Source organism: Mobula birostris, chromosome 12 (assembly GCF_030028105.1).
Source record: "Mobula birostris isolate sMobBir1 chromosome 12, sMobBir1.hap1, whole genome shotgun sequence".
NCBI lineage: Eukaryota > Metazoa > Chordata > Chondrichthyes > Myliobatiformes > Myliobatidae > Mobula > Mobula birostris.
In genome coordinates, this window is record NC_092381.1 from 23565117 (window position 1) to 23583367 (window position 18251).

An 18251-nucleotide genomic window follows, 5' to 3' on the forward strand; every position below is an offset into this window, starting at 1 on the left:
GCATCTCTAGGAAGAGGTACAGTCGACGTTTCAGGCTGAGACCCTTCGTCAGGACAACTGAAAGAAGAGCTAGAGATTGAAGGAAGGAGGGGGAGGGGGAGATCCGAAATGATAGGATGGGAGGGGTGGTCAGGAGCAGGGAAATAGTTGAGGATTAGTTTCTGATTGCAAGGGAACTGACTAAAAGAGTAGTGTTGATCAGTTACAACTTCCTTCACTTCGGTAAACCACATCATGTGAAGTGTAATACAATTAACCACTGAACTAGGCCGAGCAACTAGCTACTTTGCAAAGGTAGAAAATGAAGGTTTGAGCAGCCTACCCCAGTGATATTCAGCAGGCGGCCCAGCTGGGTGAAAAAGCTGCTTATCTGTTTATGGTTGACGGGTAGACCTGGAAGTTCTCCTCCGATGGAGATCCCGCCATACCTGGAGTGATGAAACAGCCACACATCAAGTGAATGCAGAAACAACAACGAGAAGTAGGTCTGTCACCTCAGACTCAGGGCTTCGCTGCATGAGTTACTCAGGACAACACCCTCACCCCTACCAGATTTGGTGACCTGTTCTTTTTCAAAAGGTCATTGTGTGGATATTTCACAAAGATTGCACAATGCTCAGTTCTCTTTACAGCCATCAGAAAATTAAGAGAAGATGTCAGTGCTCAGCAGCATCTGGATAACATTCAAGCTTGGGCCAACAGGGTGAGTAATGTTCACTCTACACGAGGCGATGACCAACCCGCCCCAGTTGCTTCTCCTTGACATTTAACAGGGTACAGAGGCATAGAGTCATAGAAAAGTAAAGCACAGAAACAGGCCCTTCAGCCCATCTAGTCCCTGCTGAGCCATTTAAACTGCCTACTCCCATCAAACTGCACCAGGGCCATGGCCTTCCATACCTCTACCATCCATGTATGCAATGTTAATTCTACACAAGGCGACGTCCATCCCTCCAGCTAAAGCATTTGTTTCACCATGACACCAAACAGAGTATGTAATGCTCGCTCTACGCGAGGCCATGACCAACCTATACACCGCCCAGGTAAAGCATTTGTCTCCCCACGAGAGCATGGAAACAGCATTAACTCCAGATTGCCCTCCAGGTCACGGGGGATCTGGACTCAGAAATATGATGTCTTTTCTTCATTGAAACTGGGCTGACTGCCGAATTATGGGACTCATTTCACTAAACGAAATGCAGTGCTTCAAGGGGTGACCTCCACCTCTAGACAAGGGCAATTACGTGTAGGCAATCAATCCTGCTTAAGCTTTATAAGGCCTTGGTGAGACAGCACTTGGAGTTCTGGGCCCCTTATCTTTAGAAAAGATGTGCTGGTATTGGAGATGGTCCAGAGTGGGGTCACCTTAAGCGCTGTGAATTGTTTTAGCCAACAAGGAGTATTTCAACAGGACCAAATAGCTTAAAGCAGAGACAAAAAAAACTTTTAAAATATATATTTAAATAGGCTCGCTTCTAGGCTGCCTGCAGTTCTCTGGCCTGGAGAGATTTGTGCTCCACAACTATATGGTGGGAAGGAGATTGTAGATTACGTTTGGGTCCTTAAAGAGACTGCTTCTCAGGTTTTAGCTGCACTTAAGCTGATCTGATCTCTGAGCACTTGGAGCAGAGAAGGTTGGGCTGGTCTGGGGATCTATTCATCTGACAGCTCCTGGGTCTGAACAAGGTGACCACTTACAGTTCTAAGCAACAGGGCATCAGAAGTCTGTTCATTCTGACTGCCTGCCCCTTTTCCAAGGCAGGTTTGTGACTGGGTGAAATGGAGACAGAGAACTCAATGTCCAACAATACACTGGAGGTCTAGCCCATGACTTGGAAGCATTGACAAACTTCTAAAGATGTACAGTGGAGAGTATCCATCTCGGCTTGGTACAGAAACACCAATGCCCAGGAATGGAAAAGACCACAGAGAGCAGTGGATACAGCTCAGTCCGTCACCCATAAAACTCTCCCCACCATTGAGTACACTGATGTGGAGCGCAGTCACAGGAAAGCAGCATCCATCATCAAAGACCTCCATCAACTAGGCCATGCTCTCTTCTTGCTACTTCTATTGGGCAGGTATGGAAGACTTAGGACCCACACTACGAGGTTCTGGAACAATTATTACCCTACAACCATCAGGCTCCAGAACTGGCATGAATAATTTCACTCACCTCAGCTCTGAACTGATTCCACAACCTACAGACTCACTTTTATGGATTTTACAACCCATGTTCTCAGTATTATTTCCACAGTTTGTCTTCTTTTGCATATTGGTTGCTTGTCAGTCTTTGCTTATGTATGTTTTTTCAAAGATTCAATTGCATTTCTTTAGTTTTTTTCCTCTAAGTGCCAACAAGATGACTTCTAGTAAGATGTCACAAGGGCTTCTAAGGGGTCAACCCAAGCTGATATTCCCTTTATCAAACGTATTTTTTGCAATTGCACGACCTCGCTGGACATTAAGAATTTAAGGTACTGTAGGTCTACCCAATCAGCAAGTTGCTCATTGGTGGAGAAGCTGAAGGATCTGGATTTGATGAGGACTGTGATGCTATCTGCAACAGAGTGAAGTTGGTGTGTAAAAGAAGTGTGCAGTCTAACAGGGAGTGATCGTCTTGGTCACCTTTCTTGTGATCACAAGACCTTGTTGGACATTGTTAATGTGGAATGCTGCAAGTCTGATTCACTGGTTTATTGGCGGATGGCGGGGGAGCTGTGGACCTTGTTGGACATTGTTAATGTGGAATGCTGCAAGTCCGATTCACTGGTTTATTGGCGGATGGCGGGGGAGCTGTGGACCTTGTTGGACATTGTTAATGTGGAATGTTGCAAGTCTGATTCACTGGTTTATTGGCAGATGGCAGAGGAGCTGTGGGACCTCGGTCGTGGCGAGGACTAGGCTTCAAGCCAAGGCGCCGCATGCTTTCAGCCAGCCAGAGTGAGGCATTGGAGTTGGGCACTCCATCAAAGTGGAGGAGGTGGTGTGACACAGCATCCATGCTGGAATCGGTGCTGCCCCCAGTGTTCACTTAGCAGAAGACAAGCTGGATTGTGTTTGACTGCAGACTGCTGCAATATTCATGGACTCAGGAACTTGGGCTATAGATTTTTTTGTGTGACTGTATTTTACTGCTAGTTTATATGCGTTACATGTGCCTTGTGCTGTGTGTGACTGTTGGTACTGTGTTTTGCACTTTGAGCCCAGAGTATCACTGTTTCATTTGGCTGTATTCATAGGGAATCACATTTGGTTGAATGACAATTAAACTTGAACCTGAAGAAACTGACTCTCAAGGTAACATTCAGTACACATACTTGAAAAGAAATTTACTTTGAACTTCAAACTTTGAACTTTGAAGAGCACCACTAGGGCTGGAGTGCATCTTTGAGGGCAGAAACAATTCATTATCGTGATTTTTTAAACTTCACTTTGTGGAATAAAGTTATTGGGGCAGGAAAGCACAGAAAAACCCCACCACAACACTTAAAACCCCTGGTTTTACAGGACGTTGGATATAGCACATTAACTTTATGTTTTTCTCATCTCAGTTCCATATATCAAACACTTAGGATTTACTGTATATTGGTTAAACTGGTTCCATACCTGCGTTCATTCACCCAGTACTTGCTCTGCATGCTGAAGAACACAAACAAAGGCAGAATGATTAAATATTCGAAATGATCAGAAATCCTCTGAGGTGAGAACTAGACACTTTTAATTCGGGTAAGAGCGTGTTACTCGGACAATGATATTGTTTACGAATACTAAGTTCTGAATGTGCAGAAGCCTGACGGCATGTAGAACGAGTCCTACCTGCTCTTTATCAATTTGGGGTATGTTTTAACCAGGAAATCCGATATGTTCCTTTGAGTGAGATTCTGCAGAATGTCTGTCGAGCTCTGGACCCTCTGAAATGGAGAGAGCAACTTAATTTGTGTCAAAGGCTAAGATTTGTTCCAGTCAGACTGTGGCACGTTCGATCACAGAGGCTGCTGCAGGTCAACAAAAGGCGCTATTGTCCTTTTTAACCATATTTTTCATGATTGGAAAATCCTGCTAGACATTAAAGACTTAAAGTACTGCAGGTCTACCTCATCAGTGAGTTGCTCGTTGGCGGACAAAACCAAGGAGCTGTGCATCGTGCTGCTGCCTGAGTCGATGGAGCCTTACAATCTGATAGTGAGTGGCTTGTGGTCACAAGACCCTTTTGGACATTGTTAATGTTGAATGCTGCAAGTTCAATTCACTGATTTATTGGCGGACGGCGTGGGAGCTGCTGTGTGCCCTCGGTCGTAGCAAAGACTAGGCCTCAAGCCAGGGTGTTGCCTGTTTACAACTGCCAGGAGAGAGGTGTCAGAGCTGGGGTGCTCCACCAGGGGTGGTGTAGCACGGCATCTAGGCCGGAATTGGTGCTGCCCCCCCTCCCCCAACCTTCATTCTGCAGAAGACAAGCTGTATTGTGGTCGACTGCAGAGTTCTGTGTGCAGATCTTTTTGCATGGCTGTATCTTACAAGTTTGCTGTCCTGTATGTGCTTTGTCCTGTGTGTCTGTTGCACTGTGCCTTATACTTTAGCTCCAGAGTAACGCTGTCTCATTTGGCTATATTCACAGGTTTTCATGTATGGTTGAATGACAATTAAATTTGAATTGAATATTAACATTAAAATAGGCTGCCACATTAAAAAACTGAAACTAAATTACTGTTTTTTTGTTAACAGAATTAAGCTCCAAGCAGTTTATGAGATATTGTTATAATGGATGAAATTTCTACAATTGTATGGTACCACCTGGTACTGAGACTCCAATGCGTAGGATTGGAAGAGGCTGTGGAGGATTGTAGACTCAATCCATCAAGGGCAGATCCCTCCCCACCATCGAGGACACCATCAGGAGGTGGTGCCTTGGGTGGGGCTGGAGAGGTGCCACCCATCGTTAAGGAGCCTCACCATCCAGGGCACTCCCATTTCTCATTACTACCGTCGTGGCTAAGGCTGAGCACCCATATTCAATGTTTCAGGAGCAGCACCTTTCCCTCCACCATCAGAACTCTGAACGGTGCATGAGCCCATGAATAGGAGCTGTTATTCCTCTTTTGCTCTGATTATTTATTACTGTGACTTATAGTCATTTCTATGTCTTACACTGTACTGCTGCCACAAAACAACACATTTCATGACAGATATCAGTGATAATGAAACTGATTCTGAATCCCCTTTCCCACCTACTGTTTATTTCATTCTAACAACAGCAAAATCACATGCACAGATGGAGATTCACTTACAGACACGTATACACATAAGTACGATCATCTTGGACCAGTTAATTTTCCAGCTATAATTATATGCCGACAATGAACTGTATATTGTTTTAATCTGCAAGTAATGTTTCATCAGGACTCTGTAATAACATAACACAGACACAGACTGATACACACCCACATTCAAATATCTTAAGCAGTTGTTTGAGGTTGAAGATGATATGTTTCCACTCCAATTACACATAGGAGTGGAATTAGGATATTCTGCCCATTGGGTCTGCTCCACCATTCCATCATGGCTGATTTATTTTCCCTCTCAACCCCATTCTCCTGCCTTCTCTAGGTAACTTATAAAGAAACCATTGGCATCCACTTTAAATATACCAAATAACTTGGTCTCCACAGCCATCTGTGACAATGAGTTCCACAGAGTCACCAGGCTCTGGGCTAAAGAGATTCCTCCTCACCTCTGACCTTGTATTTGGAGGCTATACCCCCCAGTCCTAGATTTCCCCACTATAGGAAACATTCTCTCCACATCCACTCTATCTGGAATTTCCAATATTGGATAGCTTTCAAAGAGATCCCCCCTCATTCTTCCAAACTCCAGTGAGTACAGCGCCAGAGCCTCAAACGCTCCTCATGCATTAACCCTTGCATTCCAGTATCATTCTCATAAACCTTCACTGGACCCTCTCCAATGCCAGTACACTCTTTCCTAGATAAGAGGCCCAAAACTGCTCACAATACTCCAAGTGTTGGCTGACTAATTGCCTGTAAATGCTCAGTTCTGAGTGTTCTGGGGCCAATGTTGGACCCACTGATTCTGCAACCAATGGGGCAGGAGGTGCTAAAGGGGAAAAGTGGGTGCACAGATTAGGAGGTAGTACTCATTCACCCTATTATATCAGGCTACTGTCACTCCTAACAAAGGGACTGAGGTTATCAACACTGCCGTAAACATTCCCTGTTCAATTAAAGGGTCATGGGTCACCACGTCATTTGGGATTTGTGCCCCAAAAGGAGGCTTTGAGAACATTGTTGAATCATTTGGTAAACTCTTGCTGTGGTGGAGCTTGGAGTCCAGTGTCTGTTCAGAGAGCCTGGTGTGTAGGTGGCCTGCCAGTCAGAGCTGGCTGAGTTTAATTGGCATCTCACTACCAGGGATGATGGTATGGAAAGGTCACTAATATTAACTCACATATTCTGCTTGTATTCTGGAGGGCTTTGTGGAGACAATGTTGGTGGCCACTGACCAGTGTTTTGAGTTACTTTCTGTAAACAGTCCAGGTTTCATAGTACAGGTCTTTTGGCCCACAATGTTGTGCCAATCTCTTAACTACTCCGAGAAGAATCCAATGTTTTCCTCCCAAATCGCCCTCCATTTTTTCTTTTGTCCACATGCCTATCAAAGAGTCTCTTGAATCTCTCTAATGTATCTGCTTCTACCATGACCCGAGGTGAGTGTTTTGCACACTTATCACTTGCTGTGTAAAATAAAACTACTTCTGACAACCCCCCTAGACTTTCCTCCAATTCCCTTAAAATTATGCCCTCCTGTATGAGAATTTCCACCCTGGAGGGAAAGGTGCAGGATGCCCACTCGATCTATGCTCCTTATCATCTTGTACACCTCTATCAGGCCACCTCTCACCCCCCTTCACTTCACACAGAAAAGGCCTAACTCGCTCAATCTCCTATAAGAACATAAGAAATAGAATCAGGCATAAGATATTTAGCCTGGTGTGCCTGTTTTGCATTCAGTACTATCTTTTAAATTCTCCTGCATTAACTATATATCCCTTGATTTCCTTGCCAACTAAAACCCATCAATATTTGTACTCAGGGAGTGTGAAATGCAGGGCTGGGGCTCTATCCCGGTACAGGGTTTTAACATGAAACATTGACAATTTCCTTCCTCCCACAGATGCTGCTTGACCTGTTGAGCTCCTCCAGCATGTTGTCAGCTGGCCCAATGTCTGCCGCGCTCAGTGACACTCCCTCCATGGCCTCTTAGGTAGAGAATTCCCAAGATCTGCCAGATCTGGCTGAAGAAACTTTTCATCCTCACTTAGAATAACGCATCTTAGACAAGCTATCCAGAACAGAAATTATCCCTGAATCTATCCTATCAGGTTTCTACACTACAGCAGGATCATCTCATAGTCTTCTTTAACCCAAGGGAGAATAAGCCCATCTCATGGAGGCACTCCTTAGGTCTGATCACATTTCAGATTTGGTCTCACCACAACCTGGAGTAAATTGCCTCATATCTGTTCAGAAAAAAGACCAACAAACCACCTGCCATCTTAATTGTACCTGCATGTTGATTTTTGTGATTCACATTCAAGGCCACTTTAATTCCTCATCCCTCTCCCATTCTGATGTTCCTGTCTGTTCCCTCCTGCACTGCTGAAATGAGGCCCAGCTTCAGGATTAGCACAATGTGGCCTTTCAGATTCAACATTAATTCCTGCAAATTTAGGTAATTTACTCTTTTGTTCTGACTCAATCAGAATCAGCAATATCATTTGTTCATTTTCATCTGGTATAGCAGGCCTGCTGAGGAGAATGAGGCATGCAAGGCTCCCCACCCCTATTCTAGCAACTTTCTAGAGGAACACCAACAAGAGTGTCTTGTCTGGCTGCATCATTGTGTGATATGGAAGCTGCAAGACCCTACAGAGGATAGTAAAAACCGTCAAGAGGATCCCTGGGGTCTCCCTCCCCCACTATTTATGACATTTACTAGGAACGTTGTTGAGAATCCCTGCCACCCATCCCACAATCTCTTTGACCCACTACCATCAGGAAGGAGACTGGGTAACACCTTCTTCCCCCAGGCTGCGAGACTAATGAATACTCTGCCACCACAGAGGTCTCATCACGAGGACAACGAGCTGTTTATTGTTTGCCTGTGTCGCACTTTACTGCATGCATTTTGAATTATATTTTATTAACTTATTTTTAGTTTGGTATTTTGGTTTATGTGCTGTGTGTCTGGAGGAACTTTGTTTTGTTTGGTTGTATATATGTTCTGTCAGTTGACAAAGAACTTGAACCTGGTCAGATCGCACAGACTTGCTATTAGCATCATAAAATACAGATAAAGAAGAATAATGTGCCCAGCTGGTACATTGGCTTATTTGGTCTCCTTCTACCAAAAATATTTCCTTTGTTCTCTCCATTCCTCGTCAACTTCCTCTGCCACTGAAAGCTAACTTGCTTTTCACCCTTACCCAGATCTGATGAAGAGGCCCCGATCTGAGACATTAACTGTTCTCTTTCCAAAGATACTGCCTGACTTGCTGAGGGGTTCCAATATTTTTTGCTTTTATCTTAACGATTTCCAGAATAAGCAATTTTGTTGATCTTCTTATCACATACATACCCTATCTAAGCATACATCATTTGAAGAATAGCTTGTACTTCTACTTTTTCCATCAAATTGGATGATTTCCTATTGTTCTAACTACCCTGCCCTCGCCCATCCATGTAACCTGGCTCTATTCCCCTCAAGCCTTTCAACACCCTTTTCATAATCCACTCTGTCTCTGAAGAGTACTGGAGGCCAGGAATCACTTCTGCTCTGTAGACCATGAATTTATGCTCGGTTTGTGGTTTATAACTTCAAACACTTCTTTCCTCAGAAGACCAAAGTTTGTGCTGACGCACTGCAGGGAGTAGTAGATTTCTTCATCAGTGGGAGTGGCCACTTTGGTATGGGAATTGGTCCACTTTTGTCCCCAAGATCTCTTCATGGATCTTTACTGTCAGCAGCCAAAGATATCTAGTGAAGGCCGATCGGTAAGCGACCTCTCTTTGGAGATGTTTATTGTGGGGCCAGTCTCTCACACACATCAGTGAATGGGTTGTAGCAGACTTGGAGCTCAGAGTCTGAATGCATGCTGTGTACTGCAGTTCCGTGACTGAGGTTAGGATTCTGTTTGGTTTTATCGTGGAGGTTGACGTCGGCTGGCTCTCCACAGAAATTTGCAATAATCTTTCTGCTGATATTTGATGCCACATAAGCCATATGTAAACCACAGCAAAGCCAGTCACAGTGCAGAGAACTCAAGCAAGGCCACTACCTTAACAACTCTTTCCTTAATCTTCAATGCTGCACCTCACCTCAAACAATCTTCTAGCAGGGGTCAAACTAATCTACAGGTATTTGTATAAAGACATACAGAAGCATCCGCGCACAGATAGATGCACACATGTGCCTGCAGAAACATACACACGTATGCACAGATGGATGCACAATACACACACACACACGCGCGCGCACGCACACACACACACACACACACACACACACACACACGTACATGCAAACACATACATGTGTGCACACAGATGTACAATGCACACACACAAATAGACACATAGATACTGTACATACACATGCATACACACATGCATACATATACACGCAGAAACATACACACACTTGCACACAGAGATGTAAGATGCACGCATACACACACACAACATGCAGATGGACACATACATACGCATGCATGCAGAAACATACAGAAACATACCATACACACATATGTGCACATATACACACATAAACAAGAACGGTCAGGATGGGAAAAAAGTTTTTTTCACTCAGGCCATTAGGATTTTGAGCACCCTGCCGCATCACCAGTTAATCTGTTCTGTACCTTACAATATTTAATTTATGCGCTTTACTTTGTGTATTTATGCAAAATTCATTTGTATATTTCATCCTTACTTTCCTAAGTTATTGTCTGCTTTGTGTACTGCTATGCTTTACACGTGTGGGCACGTGGTCAAGTGGTTAAGGCATTGGACTAGCAACCTGAAGGTCGTGAGTTCGAGCCCCAGTTGAGGCATCGTGTGGAGTCCTTGAGCAAGGCACTTAATCACACATTGCTCTGCGACGACACTGGTGCCAAGCTGTATGGGTCCTAATGCCCTTCCCTTGGACAATATTGGTGTCGTGGACAGGGGAGACTTGCAGCATGGGCAACTGCTGGTCTTCCATACAATCTTGCTCAAAGTGAAGAGTTTCCAGGCGCAGATCCATGGTCTCGCAAGACTTACACCGTTTCAGAGAAATGTCGCCTCTTTTGATGGTATACATGTATATAGTTAAATAACAATAAATTTGACTTGACTTAGATGGACGCACACGCATGCAGAAACACACACAAACACACACACACACACGCACACACGTATCTACCTCCTTGCACTGGCTCCTGCACACTCACTCAGGTCTGCCTGATTGACTCATTCATTCCGAAGCATTCTTACGGAACGCGGTTGGTACCTGTGGTGGAGGAAGGCCTCCAGCCGCTGGGGGGCAGTCGGGAAGCATGATGAGCCGGTTTCTCGTGCTGCACTGGCATGGCGGCGAAGGGTTGTTTTCAGAATAAAAGGGGGATTTCAGCAGGTTGACAACTGTGTGGTCAGCTTGCGGGGTTTCCCAGTTGCTGGAGTGGTTACTGCAGGGGTAGACCCTGTTTCAAAATAACACACGAGTGTTGTTGCAAGATGGACACTGAATGTTAAGGCAGGATATATAAACCATGGCATTCAGAACAGAGACTGAAGCAGGTCATCAGAAAAGCAATGCTAATTTCACCTGAAGTGAGTAAGTGGTAGAAAGTAATCAGTCTTACTCGATGGGGTTGTCCTTCATACACCGAGTCCCAAATCCAGGCTTGTTCACCAGGACGTCTGTCATCTGGCTCAGCTTCTTATCAGATGGGCGTTCATTGCTGTTGAGATGTAGGGAAGGAACATGTTACCTAGCAAGCAGACCATGACAATCATTTTGACCAGAACACAAAATAACCTGCAGATGCTGGGGTCAAAGCAACACTCACAACACGCTGGAGGAACTCAGCAGGCCGTGAAAGATAAAGGGGTGGGGGGGAGCAGGGAGGTGATAGGCAGGAAAGGTGAAGAAGGAATAGGGGAAAGCACAATGGGTAGTAGGAGGAGGCAGAACCATGAGGGAGGTGATAGGCAGCTGGGGGAGGGGGCAGAGTGACATAGGGATAGGGGAAGAGAGGGGGAGGGAATTACCGGAAGTTGGAGAATTCTATGTTCATACCTTATTCCTTCTTCACCTTTCCTGCTTATCACCTCCCTGTTCCCCTCCCCCACCCCTTTATCTTTCCCCTTACTGGTTTTTCACCTGGAACCTACCAGCCTTCTCCTTCCCCCCCTCCCCCCACCTTCTTTATAGGGCCTCTGCCCCCTTCCCTCTTCAATCCTGACGAAGGGTTCCGGCCCGAAACGTCGACTGATCTTTTCCACAGATGCTGCCCGACCTGTTGAGTTCCTCCAGCGTGTTGCGAGTGTCATTTTGACCAGAGCTACCTCTCTACAGCTTCATCTTAAAATAATACAGGCATTTAATGTAAAAGGAATATTGTGAACGGGGAGATATCCAGATATAGTTTCTGCACTTGGTTTGTGCTTAAAATTTACTGGTTCGTCTGGTTTATGCAGAACATTTATACAGAACTGCTTCATATGCTCTTATTTACAAATAAATTAATCCTTTGTCACAGCACAATGGTGCACAGCCATCAGCTACTCAAGACATGTTGACCATCAGGAATCTTTGTATGCTGTGGTCGTTTGTGTCAGAATGATCCAAACTAAATAAATTTTACTCACAGATTCCAAACACTCCGTGGCCACTTTATTAAGTACACCTCGTTAATGCAAATATCTAATCAGCCAATCATGGGACAGGGACTCAATGCATGAAACTTGTACACATGGTCAAGAGGTTTGATCTGAACAACAACTGAACAGCGGAAGGGGGAAGAAATGTGATCTAAATGGCGTTGACCACAGGAATGATTGTTGGTGCCAGATGGGGTGGTTTGAGTATCTCAGAAACTGCTAATCTCCTGGGATTTTCACTAGAGTTTACAGAGAACGGTGTGAAAAACAAACAAAAACATCCACTAAGTGGCAGTTCTTTGGGCGAAATGCATTGTTAATGAGAGAAGTCAGAGAAGAATGGGCAGATGACAGGAAGGCGACAGTAACTCAAATGACCACGTATTACAACAGTGGTGTGCAGAAGAGCATCTCTCAAATGCACAACACGTTAAACCTCGAAGTGAATGGACTCCAGCAGCAGAAGACCATGAAAACACACTCCGGAGGTACCGCTTTATTTTGTACCATGGGAGATGTCAAATAAAGTGGCCACTGTGTGTAAACCGTGGTAACTTTCATTCATTCCTTCACAGGATGTGGTTGTCACTTGGCAGACGAGCATTGATTCTTTTTTTATTTATTGAGATACAGCATGGAGTAGGCCTTTCCTGTCCCTCGAGCCGCACCGCCCAGCAATTGCATGATTTAATCCTAGCCTAGTCATGGACAACTGACAATGACCAATTAACCAACCAACCACACCATCTTTGGACTGCAGGAGGAAACTGGAGTGCCCGAAGGAAACTCATGTGGTCTCAGGGAGATTCATTACAGGCAGTGGAGGGAATTGAACCCAGGTCACCTGTACTGTAAAGCGCTGTACTAACCACCACACCACCAATTCCCAAAGTATGTATCTGCATCATGTTGCAAATTCCTAGCATGAATAAAGTACCTGCCAATCACAAAGGCATGAAAGTTGTGAAAATACCATTTATATTTTATGAAATGCATTTTTAATTTAAAAATGTAACTAATTATTCCAATTATAAAATAATTAAAGATGATTTTGTAAAGACTATGTTTTAACTGGGCTAGGGGACAGGTGCGACTTGGACATCAAAAGAAGAATAGGGATGGCAAAAGACACCTTTAAGAGAATGAAGAGTATACTGACCAATACTAACCAATACTAAACTAGGCATGACAACCCACCTCAGAGTACTGAAATGTTACGTCTATCCAGTTATGTTATACGGCTCAGAATGTTGGACAATATCTAGTAACATGAGGAAATGAATTGTAGCAGCAGAGATGTGGTTTTTGAGGAGGATGCAAAAAATATCATGGATGAAATGAATATCTAACGAGGAACAGAGCAAACACAAAAAGAGAAATAATGTATGAGATCATGAAAAGGCAATGTAACTTCATTGGACATGTGATTAGGAAAGAGGAGTTAGAATGCACAGTAATAATGGGAAAGAGTGAAGGGAAGAAAGCAAGAGGATGACAAAGACAAATGATGATGGAGACAGCAGCCAGAGAACTGGAAATGAATACCAATGAATTGATCCACTTGACCTGAAACAGGAGTGTGTGGGCCATGGCAGTCAAAGCTAAAACTGGACACGGCACCTGATGATGATGATGAGAGGACAGATAGTGGTGCTGCAGAAATCGTCATGTGCCATGTCGTATGACATCATCACTATGCGCCGTGTCCTGTGACGTGGGTAATCATGGTCACATGACTATGAATGTTCTTGGCAAATTTTTCTGCTGAAGTGGCTTGCCATTGCCTTCTTCTGGGCAGTGTCTTCACAAGACGGGTGATCCCAGCCATTGTCAATACTCTTCAGAGACTGTCTGCCTGACATCAATGGTCACATATCCAGGAAGTGATATGCACCAGGGGCACATACGATCATCCACCTCCTGCTTCCATTGCTTCATGTGACCCTGATCAAGCTGGGGAGGGGGCTAAGCAGGTGCTACACACTGCCCAAAGCTGACCTACAGGCTAGCGGAGAGAAGGAGCCCCTTAGACCTCCTTTGGTAGAAACATTCAGTATCTCCACCCCACCATCCAATAAGACTTGCATTTGTACAGCTTCATCCACAGCATCAGGGTTTCCCTAGAGCTTCGTAGGTTGTAAGGTGTGTTCCCAGCTATAGCTTTTGTGGTAATTCACATGGCATAATGGTTAACATAATGCTACTGTATTGCCAATGACCAGGTTCAATTCCATTACTGCCTGTAAGGAGTATTACACTCTCTCCCATGAGCGCGTGCGCTTCCCCCCACATTCCAAAGTAGGTAACTTGGTAATCTGGGTGCTGATGGACGGGGCAGGCTCATTAGGCCGGAAGGGCCTGTAACTATGCTGTATCTCCCAATAAAAATAAAAAATAAACAAAAAAGTATTACAAGTTTCCACAAACAGTAGAAGAAGAGATCCAGATAATGTGGTTTGGAAGTGTTGGGCCTGCGGTGAACAATGGCCAAGTGTCTTAAATATCAGATAGGACAATAGAGATGCAGGACATCTTCTCAGCCTTCCTCAGGTGCTGCTTTCAAGTACTGGAAGGCCATGAATGCAACACGGTCTAGCTCGAGCAAGGGAACCACTATCAAGCCAAACTGTCATATAAATTAAACAAACAAATCTGACAATTTTATATAAATTAAACTGTGCATAATACTGATAGCTAGTACTCATTATTGCATATTGTGTAGTATAGCAAACAATACAATAATATATATTATACTCCAACAGACTAAGGAGTCGAGAGAGGGGTAGCACCTCTGGTGAAGGGGCTTGTCATGTCCATTCTGGGGCAGCTCACTCAGCTTTGGTTCCCTCCGGACACTCAGCTCTCACCTGCAGCTCCAGCTGTTCATATGCTACAGCAGCCACATCCCTCTGCACCACTTTGGCAGGGGGGCTAAACTCGGTGAGGGTAGCCGGAGGGCCTCATACCCCAAAGAGTTAGGAACATGCTTTTCCCAGCATGCAAAGTCAACCCAGGCACATTGTCAGATGAGATCAACAGTGAGATGCAATGTCCAGGAAGGCAGTTCTGGGTTCTGCAATGCTTTGTGGAGAGTGATGGGCATGACAAGGTTCAAAGGAGGTCATGGCCATCCATTGCAACCAAGGAAGACCCCAATTGTGATGACTTCTTACACCACTGGAGCTGGGGTTCCGAGGTCAAGAGAGTGGAACTGCTCCAGTACAACGGCCTTTGCACTCTGAAGACTCTCTTGCACTGGTTTCACTGTCATCAATAGACAACCAACCAATCATTTCAACAGAAGAATATTACAATGTGAAATTGTCAAAAGCAGCTGACGTACCTGAAGAAGGTGTATTGTTTACCGTACATCCATGGATGGATCGTTAAACTTTTATACTCTCCAAATGGAGGGATTATAAGTGAGAAGAAAAGAGCCAAAAGCACAAAGCTGGCAGGAAGGAGAAACTGTTAAAAAGAAAGAAGTTTAATTTGTGCAGGATGGGTTTTATACCTGAGAGTCAGCAATAACACAGCTGTAATTTTATAGTCCTGAATCTGCCCTCCACTCTCACAAGTTGTCAAGATTTAAAAATGATTATAATATGTACATAAATATCCAGATATGAGTGTGGGAAGCACGATTATTTGCTCACTTTCTGAGGCTCATTGTAGTTACTCCAAAAGCAACAGAGCCCCACCACTGAAACAGCACTGATCCACATGTCTCTGAAGGATCATTGTCATGGCTTGGGAGCAGTTCCAAACACTCTGCCAAATCTGAGAATTTCCTAATGGTTTAAAATAAAACTTGTATTTATATAACCCTGACATTCTTAATGTAGGAAAGGTGGCAGTTTGCACGATGCAATCCCAAAAAAAACTGTGTAATAATGACCTGTTTTCATGATGTTATTTGGAAAGGACAAATATTGGCCAAGACATTTGGCATAATCATGCTGCTCCTCCTCAAACCTGGATCATTTGAGAGACAGCACACCCCAGTATTCTATTATCGTGTCAGCATTGATTTCTGTGTTGATCCCAGAACCCCTTGGTCAAAATCAATTCACAATATACAGGCTGCAGTCAAACTAAAGAAGGTACATTGCACATACACTTAGATGCAGCAACAGCTAGATAATTTGGGGATCTGTGAGTGAATATCGACCTTTATCAGAAACTGATTGCCTCTAGAAAGGGGTATATAGACACAATCCTTTCACTTTGAAGGTAAAGCTATTAATCAGGACTGAATTATGCTCATTTTCTTGTTCGGTGGCTGAACAAGAAAATGAACATAATTCAGTACAGATTAACAGCTGCAAAAACAAATGTGGAGGAAGAACTGGCCAGAGCAATGGTTTGTCTTGACAAGGTTTATTAATGATTGGATCTTATGATTAAAATTGAGTTATTTCTATTTCTGGTTGCCTGTAGGAACATTGCACAGTGTGAGAGGGAAGTGCACACGTGCGTGGATGGATGGATGGATGCACACACACACACACTCAAACTACAGGCTGATGTTTGCTCTGTAACCAGTCAAGTGATCTCTGCCAGCTCAAGCTGGAGCTGGGGTGGTGGAAGAAGCTTCTCACGCTGGAGTATAAAGCAGAATTTCTGATGAAAGGTGAATGTGTCATCAGAAACAGCGTGGGTTGGTAGAGGCGACAGGGTCAGGACTGGCAGTGTTTATACTGTATGTCATATGGTGCTTTTGATGGCATCTTTTAATGCTCAAATTTCACAACGTTTTGCCGGGAGAGGAGGAAGTGGGAATGTACAATAAAATAAACAGCATGAGATTGTGTAGATGCTTGAGCAAGATCTTGGTCCAAATCATTAACTGCTTTTTCCTCCCCTAGGCTGTGGAGGCCAAGCCATTGGATATACTTAAGGCAGAAGTTGATAGATTCTTGATTAGTCAGGGCATGAAGGGTTATAGGGAGAAGCCAGGAGATTGGAGCGGAGAAGGAAAATGGATCAGCCATGATGAAATGGCAGAACAGAATAGATGGGCCAAATGGCCTAATTCTGCACCTATATCTTATGGTCTTATGGTCTAAAACACTTTGTTGTGCAGTTGGAAGCTCCTTCAGTGTTGGTTTCATTCCCACTCCTCTGTTCAATGCTATGTCCAGGTATGAATAAATATTAATCAAAAGACAACTTAAGTCAGGGAGGCCTGACATGTTTCACTCTACCTGTGCCACGAAATCCTTCTGACTGCGTGTAGCATGGTTCAACCTTTTGATGAACAATGCCTTGAACTGCTGCTTTAGAAGGTCTGTGCCTTTGATTTGCCTGGAGCCCTTGCCATCTCTCCCTGGTGCTGGCGGCTGGCCGGTGGGGTCGGACGGCACCTCGGCGGGGGCTGGATCCAAGCTCTCCGCTGCCGGCTGCCCGCTTGCTTTCACCTCGGAAGTGGATGCAGCGTTCTGGGTGTTCTCCGCAGCTTGGCTGTTCTGGGACTGCCCCTTGGCTGCTAATTGCATTCAGAAATGAAGACAATATTTAAACCTTTGCACAAAGCACTGGAAATAAGATGGCTCTATTTACAAAGTATTATCTTATTGAGCAATGTAAACCAAAGGTGGTTGCTGCTCACAAAAGTGTTCCTGGTGTATAAACCACTCAGACTTGTTGTACTCTGGCTCCAACACCATCTCTATTTCCACACCCTGCTCTCTTCATAATTCCTTCATTTAGTGTCTCAGAGCACTGTAACACAGAAATAGGCCACTCAGCCCATCGTCTGTGCTGAACCGTTATTTTGCTTACTCCCATCAACCTGCACCTGGACCATAGCCCTCTATACACCTCCTATCCATGTACTTTTCCAAATTTCTCTTAACTGTTGAAGCTTAAATGTTTTCTCTTAAAGGCAATGTTCATCTCCAATGTCATATTCAAGTTTGCTGATGACAGGACCATTGTTGGCCGAATCAAAGGTGGTGACAAATCAGCAGATGGGGGGGATTGAAAATCTGGTTGAGTGTTGTCACAAGAATCTCTCATTCAATGTCAGCACAACCAAAGAGCTGATTATTGACCTCAGGAGGAGGAAACTGGAGATGCCTGAGCCAGTCCTCACTGGGGGGTCAGAGGTGGAGAGGGTCACCTCTCGGCGTTATCATTTCAGGTGATCTGTCCTGGGACCGGTATGTGAAAAAAGGCACATCAGCACTTCTACTATCTTTGAAGTCTGTGAAGATTCCTTAGAATATTTGGCATGTCATCTAAAACTTTGACAAGCTTCTATACAGTAGGTGCACAGCGGCGAGCATCATGACCGGTTGCATCATG

General features: G+C 44.4%; 1 protein-coding gene across 3 annotated transcripts in view; it reads right to left on the reverse strand.

Moving 5' to 3' along the window:
- Positions 1-18251, reverse strand: part of abca4b (ATP-binding cassette, sub-family A (ABC1), member 4b) — a 173075-nt gene that overhangs the window by 38351 nt on the left and 116473 nt on the right. For all 3 annotated transcript variants that reach the window (XM_072273476.1, XM_072273475.1, XM_072273477.1), the window contains 7 exons: positions 17150-17430; positions 15286-15410; positions 10922-11020; positions 10570-10759; positions 3820-3914; positions 3610-3642; positions 323-428 (listed from right to left, as the gene is read on the reverse strand). In XM_072273476.1, coding sequence (XP_072129577.1) covers positions 323-428; positions 3610-3642; positions 3820-3914; positions 10570-10759; positions 10922-11020; positions 15286-15410; positions 17150-17430 — 929 coding nt within the window. The remainder of the gene's footprint in view (positions 1-322; positions 429-3609; positions 3643-3819; positions 3915-10569; positions 10760-10921; positions 11021-15285; positions 15411-17149; positions 17431-18251) is intronic.